We start from the raw sequence: 12,695 nt of genomic DNA, 5'->3' as shown, positions 1-12,695 counted from the left end.
AATTAAGTCAAACAACAATTTAATTTTTTCTTGTTAAATTAAGGGCATAGGGGGTCTGACATTTATTTTTACTATAAACAACATTGGATCTTATACGAAAGCTTGAAGTACAAACTACAAGCCAGGTTTTATCGAATATTTTTCAATAAAGATATTCTTATTTATTTAATAAAAACTTTTCAATACAAGCGTATGGACTGCAAATTTTTTTGGGTCAATTTTCATGGAAATTTAAAAAATTGCTAAAAATATATTTATTTTTATTTTTTAAGCTAGAGACCTCAAACTTTCAGGAAACGTTCCTTTTATAGTTTAAAAAACTTTGAATGTTGCAATTAAAAAAAAAAAGATAAAACAAAATACAAAAAAATAGGTGGCTTTATTTTAATAGAAATTTTATTTTTCAAAATAAAAAAAATCTTGCATTCAACCGGTTAAGTTTATTTAAAAACTGAAATAGTTTGACACTCAAAATGTTAATAAAGTGTATTTAAATAGTAAAATATATTTTTAGTCTAGTGTGCACAAAAGTTTTCTTTTCAGTAACTTGTTGCGCACAGAATTTAAAAAAATGAATATCCCTGTTTTAATTTTTATTGTACACATTATAAAACGTTTTCAGCTTATACGTAGTATTTGCTATGTATAATATATATACAAAATATTAGTTTTGGGAAGTGTGCATAGCTTTTCCATTTATTTCTCATCTCATTTGTCATTCCAACCAATGCATTTGAAACCTAAGATAAAAAAAATTATATCAAACAACACTAAATGATTAAGAGTTAAATACTATATATGTATATATATATATATATATATGTTTAATAACAATTTAATATATCTCTAATATAATTTGTTAGCTGAACAACACACTTCTAACACTAGTTCAACAAATCATCTAAACTAAACATTTACAACATGTTTACTGAATGACACACTTAACGCATTTTGCAGGATTTGTATAGTATATAGTATTATAATATATATGCAAAATGGTAGTATTGGGACTGACACGAGCCCAGCTTTTCCATTTGTTTCTAATTTCACTCGCCCTTCCAACACAGTACTTTCTGAGTAAATATACTGGAAATCACACGGAGGCATCAAGAATGATATCATTTAATAGGTTTGTTGTTTAATTATTAAGTTTATTGCTTGTATTTTTATGCAGTAGTACCGTGTACAAATTATTTGAGTTTGTTCTTAAAAAAATATTTGTTTGAAAACTATACAGTTATAAACATTTTGTAGGTATTATTTATCAAAAAATAGATGTTTACAATGAAGTATTTAAATATGTTAACAGTAAATGAACTTTTAGCAATTACATGTAATTTCTACCTTTTTCTAAAAATTAAAAAAGAAAGACCTCAAAAAGTTTGTCTTTTTATATTTTAAGATTCATTTTTGTAAGTTTTCCTTTTCCAGTGTAAGTTATAGAATTAAATTAGTTATTATCTTTATCAACAGTTTTTATATATTTTATACTTAAATCAGGGTTGACACACGCTCAGGTCAACTAGTTTTAAATAAACTGATTTTACTACTTAATTACTCTGACTTGTTTTTCAATAAGGCAAGCTTATTTATTTAAGGGCATAGGGGGGGGTAAACACCCTTTTTTGGTTTTTGATTTTATTTTATATAGTTTTTACTAAGCTACAAGATGCTTTTTACAGATTAAAAAAATTCAAAATAGTTTTTGAGATATAGCCGGTCAAAGTCGAAGCCGACAATAGGATCCTTATGGGAGGCGCAAACTAAAACGGCAAAAATAGACTATTTCACTAAAAATCTATCTTCTCCTACGTTTTTTGAGATAACTACCTCAAACTTTCAGGAAATGTTCCTTGATATATTTAGAAAATTCTGTCGGAAGGAATTTTTTTAAAAATAAAAAATAAAAATTTTATATAAAAAATAAACAAAAAAAACAGTTTTTTTTTTGTTTTTTTGTTATAAAATTTTTATTTTTTAATTTTTTCAAATTCTGTTCCGACAGAATTTTCTAAATACTGCAAGGAACATATCCTGAAAATTTGAGGTAGTTATCTCAAAAAACGTAGGAGGAGATAGATTTTTAGTGATTTCTAGTTATTTGACGTTTTAGTTTGCGCCTCCCATAAGGATCCTATTGTTGCCTCTGACTTTGACCGGCTATATCTCAAAAATTATTTTGAATTTTATAAATCTGTAAAAAGCATCTTGTAGCTTAGTAAAAACTATATAAAATAAGATCAAAAACCAAAAAAGGGTGTTTACCCCCCCCTATGCCCTTAACTAATTTGAGTTTTTGGCATAACTTTCTCTTAATATATATATATTATAACAGTTTTTGTTGTTTTTATGATAAATCAAATGATCTAATTTTTTTTGTAAGTTTTTTTTCTTACTCAAATTATGACTACACACAATTTAAAATTGTTTTACAGTATTATGACAGCTTGAAAGTTTAAACTTTTAAAGCAACATTTCAATGTAAGTTGTTTAAATATGTGTATTTAAAGGTTTACATGAATGATCAAGTGACCTTTTCACACTCGTTCTGAAAGTTTCTTGAAATTTAAATTACTAGTAGAGATGACTCAGTTTAAATAAAATTATGCTTTTTATTCGTTTTTCGATTGTAACTTCTCTGTTTTTATCATTGGTATATAACTCACCATAGATCTAACTTAAATGAATATAAAGAAACACATACTTTACAAATTCTTAGAAATCAAGATATTTTAGCAAATTGTCACCATTTATATCTGTTACTAACATTTATTTTTTTTTTTTACTAAACAAGCACTGTATAATAAGATTTTAAAAGGTTTTTGTCTTTGTTTATTAGTTTTCTAATTCTCAATTCTTTTTTTTATATAAGATAAAAGTAACTTTTGCTTTTGATAAGAAAATAGTAATCATGAGATGTTTTACAACCAATTTCACAAATTGGAAGTAATAATTTGTAATGATAACCATCCTTTTTCTCCATAAAAAATAAATTATTCTGTAATATGTCCAAAGTATTTTGCACTGTAAAGTTTCACAAACAACCACCTTCTGTGTTTAGCTATTTTTCTTCTCAGTCTGGCCAGTTGTGAATAGCAGTAATTTTATAAAATGAATTCAAGTCAGTATTAACATTTTACAGGAAAATAATGTATGCTTACATGGTTGCTAAAAAACATGGAATAATAGAAAAACCTGGAATTAGAGAAATTAAAAAAAAACCTGGAATTTTAAACAAAAATCAATAAAAAACATGGAATTTTAAACAACTTTTACATATTAAATAGTAAAATTTTGATTTGACACAAAAATTAATTTTTGTCATCATCAAATTTTTTATTATTAAAAAAAAAAATTAATGAAGCTTTAGGATATCTTTTCAATGTCGTTATACTACTTAAACAATTTGTTAAACTTAATTTTTTAACTAAAAATTGACTCTGTAACGTGTAACTTTAAAAGCCTGGAAAAAACTTGCAAAAAACATTTGGCAACCCTGATACTTATTAATGTTAATTATGCATATGATTATCAGTTTGGCTAGTTGTTAGCAAACATACTTTTATCTATTAGAATTTAATGCTTTTTAACTTGGCAGAATAGTGAATGGGTTCAGAAAAATTCAGAGCTTCAACATGCAGACGTTTAAAACTGGAGTGGAAAATTATCTAAAAAACTTGCACTCTGTTAGTTTATAACTTTCTAAAGTTCAACTACAGTTAGTACTTGTTATTGGTATACTATCAAAATCCACCCGCGTTCAAAATCTACCCAATTTTTTTTTAATTAATATTGTATATTTTTTGCTTTTTTTTATTTATTTTTCACTATCACTATTACCCCTAACCCTTACCCTCGATTGGTAAGCGGTTCTCAGATTTGACTGGGTGGATTTGATTGCGGTTATAAACGTGTCCCTTCATTATTAATTAATTTTTTTCTTTTATACCTAAACTACTAAATGTTTATTTTTTTTATGCTATTATAATTTGTTCAGATTAATTCAAAGTACAAAGTTAATATATTTTTGGAATACCTATGTCAAAGCTTGGTCAAGTTCTTTCACATCTAAATAAACTGTAAGCTATATTAAATGTAGATAGTTTTAGAAACATTACCCATATAAGTATATTTTTATGTATAACACATTAAAAAAAAGTATACTATTTTCCATAAAAAAGAACCTAGAATCTGAATTGATGATTTGTTGTAAAGCTATTATTTATTAGTATATCATCACATGGTTCCTTGCTCAACTCAGAATAATTAAATGCATTTGTTTATAATTAAGAAAACTTTATAATTATAAAAGTTAAATATTGTTGTAAACAGTAAAGTTTTATTTTTTTTAACGTTATAACTTGATATTGATTTTAGAAGTTTTAACTAAAAATATATTTGATAACAGGTTAATAGCTTGTTGGAAAATTATAAATAATTTTTGGTAAATATGTTAAAATAAATTCATTTTATTTTGATAACACATATAAGTAAAATAGTAAAGTTTTAATATACGGGATAACGTGATTACTTTACAATGAGCATTAAAGTAGTCACTTTACTCTTGCAGTACACTTTCTGTCCAATTGTAATAAAATATAACTAGTATTTTACAAATTACCCCTTTTCAAAGTAAAGGTACTTTAAAGGCGTAGTGGAGGAACCAACATTTTTTGCAAAAATTAACATTGGCTCTTATACAAAAGCTTTAACTACAAATCTGTTTTTATCAAATATAATTATTTTTTAGTTTTTGAGATGTATACAGCTTTGCAAAAAGTTTTCAATACAAATGTATAGACTGCAAATGTTTCAGGGTGAACTTTCTTGGAAGTTTAAAATTCATCAAAAATCTATCTCCTTCTTCTTATTTTTGAGCTGAAGACCTCAAATATTTATAAAACTTTCCCTTTATAGTTGAAAGATATTTTAATGTTGGGTTTTAAAAATTATTGAAAAATATAAAAGAATCCACCTTTAATTGATTAAAATTTTAGTAATAGACTTTTTATATATACCATTTGCAACTTAGTATCAATAGATTATTCATTTTGTTTTATATTTTATTACACAAAGCTTTTCAAAACTATACTAGTTTCATTATCAAGTGATAAATTTTAAATGAACTTTGAAAAAAAAATTGTAAGTGAACAGCTTAAAAAATAACTTTAAATTATGACGTATGAATAAATTCAGTAGTAATAGACTTACTCTGAAAGTTTGAAGAAGATTGGTTAGAAAATGAAGGAAGAGATATTGTTTTATTGAAAAAGCCTTTTTTAGTTTGCGCCTTCCATTAGATAACTAATGAGGTCACCAACTTTGATCGTTTATATTTTGAAAGTTACTAAGAGTTTTGTTAAGCAGTTAAAAACATCCGATAGCTCAGATTAAGTTTTACAAAATAAGATCAACTTATAAAAATCAAGGCGGACCTCTCTATTCGCCTATAGTTTAGGTACTTTGAGAATATAATAAGTAAATGATTGAATAAACTTCTTACTTCGTCTTAACCCAATTAATTTTAACAAATCTAACTAATTTTTGTTTAAAAATTGCGACTCTGATGTTTTAGATGAAATTTAATTTGTAAAACTTTTTTTATTTATGTTGGTTTTACTAAGGTGTGAAAAAATATTTTTACCCAACTTTAAGTGAATGCTCTGAAAAGGTAATTGTCTTGAACTGTCTTCTTTTTCTATTGAGTTTGAAAATCCTTAGTTTTTCATTTGACCTACTAAAATTGTTTTTATAAGTAATTTGCTATCAACTTAATGTTTAAATTGAAAGTATCTAAAATAAAATAAAAACATTTATAATTTCAGTGGTAATTTTTGTGTGTAATGGTTAAGTTGTATTTTTCTATTAGTTTTGTTATACTCTACATTTAATACTGCAAAAGTTATGCAAAGTAGTTAACAACTAAATGAAACAATTTTAGCATCTAAAAAAATATCTTTGTGGTAAATTTAAACTGTTGTAAATAAACTTTTTTGTAAAATTATTTTTATTAAATTATAAATGCTCCACCCTTTGAAATAAATGAGATCATAAAGTCGTGATGTTACAATATCCTTTTGTTTATAATTAAAGAATGTTAGTAACATTCTTTAATGCAGCTGTATTGGTTTGTGATATGTGTTTTACCTACTGTAAACAAATGCAATTACAGGTGACAATTTTTTTTTTTGATCAATTTTTACTGTTTTGTACGGATCAAAATCAAATATTTATAATGAAATCATATAAATAAACAAATTGCAATCATAGTAACAAAAATATAAGCTGATAAATGCATTGAAGCTTTTATAGCATATGTGTTTATACAAGTTTATTAGTTGTTTGGTTTTATATTTTTTTTTAAATATATATGAGCTTTAAGTTTTTCACCTCGCAAATTTTTCCAATGTTTCAAAAGAACATTACTCCTTCTGTAACAGTAACATTTCAATTTGTAGGCTTTATAATGCCTAATGCTTTGTATGTCACGTAATTGTTTGGAACCAGAATTTTAAAACCTACAAATAAAATTATTTTTACATAAACACTAAGAGCATTCATTTTCAAAAACAAATACGGTAGAAGTGTATCAAACAAATATTTTTCAACAGAAGATGTTAACAGAAGAGTAAGAAAATATATATACAATATATATACACTATAATGATAGCTATAATAAAATCACTAACTAGATAAGAAAATTTTTTGTTTAAATTTTTTTATCAAACAGAACATGTTGAGAAGAATGAGAAATGATATATACATATAAAGTAATAATATACATATAATATAATTTATTAATTAAATTGTTTTGTAAACTTTTACCAAACAGAACATGTTGAGAAGAATGAGAAATGATATATACATATACAGTAATAATACATATAATATAATTTAATAATTAAATTTTTATGTAAACTTATGCCAAACAGAACATGTTGAGAAGAATGAGAAATGATATATACATATACACTAATAATACATATAATATAATTTATTAATTAAATTATTTTGTAAACTTGTACTAAACAGAACATGTTGAGGAGAATGAGAAATGATATATACATATAAAGTAATAATACATATAATAAAATTTATTAATTAAATTTTTATGTAAACTTATGCCAAACAGAACATGTTAAGAAGAATGAGAAATGATATATACATATAAAGTAATAATACATATAATATAATTTATTAATTAAATTATTTTGTAAACTTATACCAACAGAACATGTTGAGGAGAATGAGAAATGATATATACATATAAAGTAATAATACATATAATATAATTTAATAATTAAATTATTTTGTAAACTTGTACCAAACAGAACATGTTGAGAAGAATGAGAAATGATGAGGTCAGTAAGGAGGAATCAGTTGCTTTGGAAGTATTCAAACACAGGAACGCTAAGGGAGATTTTACAAGTTTGTTTAAAAATATTTTATATTTGTTTAAAATACTTTATAAAGTCGTTTTGGAAGTGTTCAAACACAGGAATGCTAAGGGGGATTTTACAAGTAAATATTAATTTTTATTATTATAAATTCCTTTATTAAAATTACGTTTTACTGTCAGCTTTCTTAATTTTTTAGATGTGTGATATGTAATGTTATTTGAAAATACTTTCAAACTTATAAAGGCTAAAAGGGAATTTGCAAGTAAAATATTGTACATATACATTATTATATATTCATATATATATTTTTAAATATTCAAACACAGGAATGCTAAGGGAGACTTTACAAGTTTGTGTTTACATTTTTTTTAATTAAAATTACGTTTTACTGTGTGTTTCTTAATTTTTTTTTAGATATTTGATATGTCATTTTAAAATGCTTTAAAACTTATAGTGGCTAAAAGGGAATTTTCAATTAAAAGTTGCACACATACACATTCAAATACACTTATTTTTAAGTATTCAGACACAAGAATGTAAAAGTATTTTTAGATGTAGCTGTTCTATTTTTTAATTATAAATTAAAAGTCTTGATTTTTGTTGTTATTATGTATGTAATATAATTATTATACAGCAATTTTATTTTCAAAAAATATGTTCTGTCTAGATTTTTCAATATAATTTTAAAATAAGAAAATCTCAATCTATCTCAAAAATTTTTACAAAAAATTACACTAGTCGTTTACTTATGTTTAATGTACATAAATTGTTTTGACAAAAATATTTTCTTTTACAAGTTTTTTTTTGACTTCAATATGTTTATAATAACAAAATAAAAAAGCCTAGGTGTTAAGGAAACTTGTTTGTTTGTTTGTAAACATTTATTTATTTTCGGTCTTAAGATACAAAGCATATTTATGTACGTTTCTGTAAAACTAATTTAAGGTCAACAATTAACATGTTTTGATTTACTTGAACTGGAAAAAAAATTAATATTTTAGTAAATGCATAAATGTTTATTTTATGTAAGGAATATTCAAAATATAATTTATTGAAAACTATACTCAAACAAATTTTAATTAAGTGTTGACATTATTTTTTTAATATTCACAAAACATAAACATTTTTAAGGTGTCAATTGACATAAAACACGCTGTTTTAGGTTTGAGTTGGCAAACTTTATTTTTGGTAGTCAATTTGGGGAAAATTAAGTTTTTGTTTAGTGTCTTTAGCAGTTAGTCAATACTGTTATTAAACTTTGTTACCTACGTTTTTATAAAAAAACGAATTAATTTAATTGTTATTTTATTTTAATTGTTATTTAAACACAACACGAATGAGATTAAATTTTAACATTTTCAAAATTCCAAGAAAATTGGATTTGAAAATTTTTGATTCCATACGGTGGTATCGGATTTTTTTTACAAAACTTGTTATATCTCAAAACTTAATTGAAATTATTTTGTTACATAAATGGTATTTTATAGAAAGTACAAAGCATTGTACTAAACATTGTAATGAATTCCAATGTTATTTTTGTAAAAAAGGAAATACCCTGCATACTCTTAATTGCTAATTCAACACAACAAATTTCTACTTACCATCAATATTTCAAACAGAATCAACGAGAGTCCGCCTACCCAGGCCCGAGACAGTCAAATTCAGAGTCGGGCAAGTCGTTCAGCATAAAAAGCAAGGATACTATGGTGTTATAGTTGGTAAGTACGTTTTTATTGTTTTTATATTATTTTGATATATAGTTGGTATGTATGTTTAGTCTTGGCTAACATATATTTTATTTTATGAGTAGCCCAGCATAAAAAAACAAAAGTATTATGGTGTAAAAGTTGTTAAGTGATTATTGTTTATTTGTTCATTATGTTAGAAAATTGTATGTACAGCTAAAATAGTGATTTATAAATTCGTTTGAGTTTTTACTACAAAATATATAGCTTTTAGCAAGACTGCTTTTAAGATGTACAACAAAAACTACATTTAAGAGAATAGTTATAATTTTTTTTCATCAATTAAAAGTTTTAACGTTTTTTTTGTCTTCTTACCTTGACTGTTACATTTACATTGTTCGAATTATTTTGTTTAAATTCGAAACAAGTTTTTTTGAGTTTGTTAATTTTGATAAATTTCGACAGGATGGGACGAATACTGCAGAGCTCCAAAGAACTGGATTGACACAATGCATCCTGGTAGGAGCAAGGTATAAAAAAAATAATTTCTTAATTCGTTTTTATTAAGGCCATAGGGGGGGGTAGACCATGTTTTTTACAAGTCGATCTTATTTTATAGAGTTTTTACTAAGCTTCAAGATGCTTTTTACCGTTTTTAAAAATTCGAATTAGTTTTTGAGATATGACCGGCCAAAGTCGGGCCGCATAACAGGTTCCTTATGGGGAAGGAAAACTAAAACGGCGAAAAAAGACTAATGCATTCAAAATCTATCTCCTCCTTCATTTTTTAAGCAATCTTCTTCAAACTTTCACAGTCTATTCTTTATACAATAACAAAAAAACGTTATTTGTTACTTTAAAAAATTTCAAGTAAAAATACCTTTTTTTTGTAAAAAAAAATTTTTTTTGATGAAAATTCACTTTTTTTTTTAATTTTTGTCATAAAATTACAAAAAAAAGGTATTTTTACTTGAAATTTTTTAAAGTCACAAATAACGTTTTTTTGTTATTGTATAAAGAATAAACTGTGAAAGTTTGAAGAAGATTGCTTAAAAAATGAAGGAGAAGATAGATTTTGAATGCATTAGTCTTTTTTCGCCGTTTTAGTTTTCCTTCCCCATAAGGAACCTGTTATGCGGCCCGACTTTGGCCGGTCATATCTCAAAAACTAATTCGAATTTTTAAAAACGGTAAAAAGCATCTTGAAGCTTAGTGAAAACTCTATAAAATAAGATCAACTTGTAAAAAACATGGTCTACCCCCCCCTATGGCCTTAAGTTTTTTATAAAAACAATGCACCAGTAGCAAGGTAAAAAATAAATTTGTTAATTTGTTTTTATTAAGTTTTTTATTTAAAACAATGCACCAGAAGCAAGGTGAAAAATAAAATAAAGTGGTAGGAGCAGGCATAAAAAATATTGATAATTGGTTTTTATGAAAAGCAAGGTAAAAAATGAAATAACATAAAGATATTTTTTAACTTGTATGTTGTTCTTTTTTTTAATATGAATCAGTCTGGTGGAAGTATGGTAAAAAACTTGAATTAAAAAGAAATGTTTGCTGGTACTTTTAAATATAATTAGTTCATAAAAAATGTTTTTAATATCTTATTTAAGTAAGTTAAAGTTAGTTTACTAGACAACAAGTTTCAAACACAAACACAACAAGTTGTTTAAAAAGCATCACTTAATTTTTTAAAATCGAACTTAAAATCTCGAAAATTTCTATATAAAGTAAAAGTAAAAATTTTAAAATAACCTTAAATAAAGAGGCAGAGTTCAATGAACCTTTATACTTTATTCTGATTCAGACGAGGTCAAAATAAGTTAAACTACATTTGATTGTTTATTCATGAGATAATTATGTTTACACACATCATAAGCGAAAGCATGACCAATGAAATTAATATTACGTGCAATTTTCCCACACAAATTCAGAAATAAAATTAAACTAAATTTAATCTAAACAGTTAGTATTTTTAGTAACAAACTAAAAACTAGTTCCTACATTTATCAGTAGTAAATAACAGATAAATATAAAATTTAACCGCTTAAAACAATATATTAACTTAGCCGTGCTACTCATATTACTTAAATCATTCCATTTAAACAGGAAGACCTCGATTAACCAAACTACTTTGTATCCACATAAATAAGTTTAAAATTAAGCTAATCTTGACTAAAACAATAGCTCTATTCATTAAGGATTAAATAATAATCTTATTATTACTGATATAAATTTTCAATAATGTATGCTTATTCCTTCAGGAAGAACTCAACCAACCCAACTACTTGGTACTGATTCACACCAAGTCGAAAACATAATATTTAGAAATATTAAATAAATATTTAATTCAGGAAGAACTCAACCAACCTAACTACCTGGTACTGATTCACACCAAATCAAAAGACAGATCCTTGCAGCACACCACCTACGTCATAGAGGAAAACCTTCAATTGCACAAAGAACCCATGGAGGTTTGTAATTTATTATTAAATTTTTATTTTTGTTTCTTAAATAAAATAATTTAATCATTGTAACTTAAAAATCTCTGAAGACCCTTTTAGGAGATACTAATTCAGCTAAAGTTACAATCGTTGAATAAAATTTTGTTAATTTATATAATAAAATGTTAAATGTGATAACTATTTGTGTATACCAACCATTTTTTAAATTTTTAAGATTGAAAACCCAGTATTGTATTTTAAGTTGAAATTTTATTTCTGCTTCTTGAATTAATTGATACAAAAAGTGTTGAATGTATATGTATTTCTGTATACTGACTTTTATTCGAACTTGAAAGATTGAAAATCCGGGATTGTGGGATTACTTTGATTTCTACGACGGTTTCCAGTACCACATGCGGCCCGCCATGAAGATACTTTACCCGGAAGATTAAATGTTATTTGGTTTATTCAGTGTAATGTGTTCTTTAAATATATAAATGACATACCATTTTAAATGGCTATCCATTTTAAATTGTTTAAAAAAAAAATCTACTTGATTCCAGTATCATATACGATCTGTCATAAATGACTCGTTTCATATCTGAAGATTAAATGTAATTTACATTAATTAGGTAGTTTGTTAATGGTGTGTGTTTTTTATTTGAACATGCCATTTTAAATTTTTATCTCACAGTATTTTCAAAAAAAGTTCTGTTTACTTAAGACGGTTTATACGACCTGTATCAAAAGTATTGCATCTTAAAGAATAAAGTTTGTATGTGATACATAATGTTTATTTACACTACTTTAATATAAAAATCAGTATATAAGTTAAAAATTCAATTCAATGAAATTTATTAAGTTTTGAAGTTTTATTCATAAATTAAATAGTTTTGCAAATGCTTTTGATAATATTTTATTATAAGCAGTAATGTTAGATATATAGTATTTTGTTCATTGGTTTTTTATAATCTATTTTGAAATAAACAAACTGCTGTTTAGATATTCATATAGTCGTAAAATAGGGATAACTTTGTAAAATGTTTTTTTTTTCTAATAAAAATGTAGCAAGTAGTATTAATTGTGTTAGATAATTTTTTTTTGTATTTTATATTTTTCCATAATTTTAAATTTAAAAAGTTTTAATACTTTTATACAAAGTA

General features: G+C 24.7%; 1 protein-coding gene across 1 annotated transcript; it reads left to right on the top strand.

Moving 5' to 3' along the window:
* Positions 1–964: 964 nt before the first annotated feature.
* On the top strand, positions 965–12,349 carry LOC145829802 (uncharacterized). The gene is made up of 7 exons (XM_082937667.1): positions 965–1,129; positions 3,599–3,686; positions 7,332–7,428; positions 9,020–9,118; positions 9,551–9,615; positions 11,443–11,562; positions 11,889–12,349. The coding sequence occupies exons 1-7, from the start codon at positions 996–998 to the stop codon at positions 11,982–11,984; spliced, it is 699 nt and encodes a 232-aa protein (XP_082793793.1). The 5' UTR covers positions 965–995; the 3' UTR covers positions 11,985–12,349.
* Positions 12,350–12,695: the final 346 nt, after the last annotated feature.

This window comes from Thalia democratica, chromosome 2, assembly GCF_965202585.1.
Source record: "Thalia democratica chromosome 2, ktThaDemo2.hap1.1, whole genome shotgun sequence".
NCBI lineage: Eukaryota > Metazoa > Chordata > Thaliacea > Salpida > Salpidae > Thalia > Thalia democratica.
The sequence above is the reverse complement of the archived record's forward strand: the minus strand, read 5'-3'. Positions and strand labels throughout refer to the sequence as shown.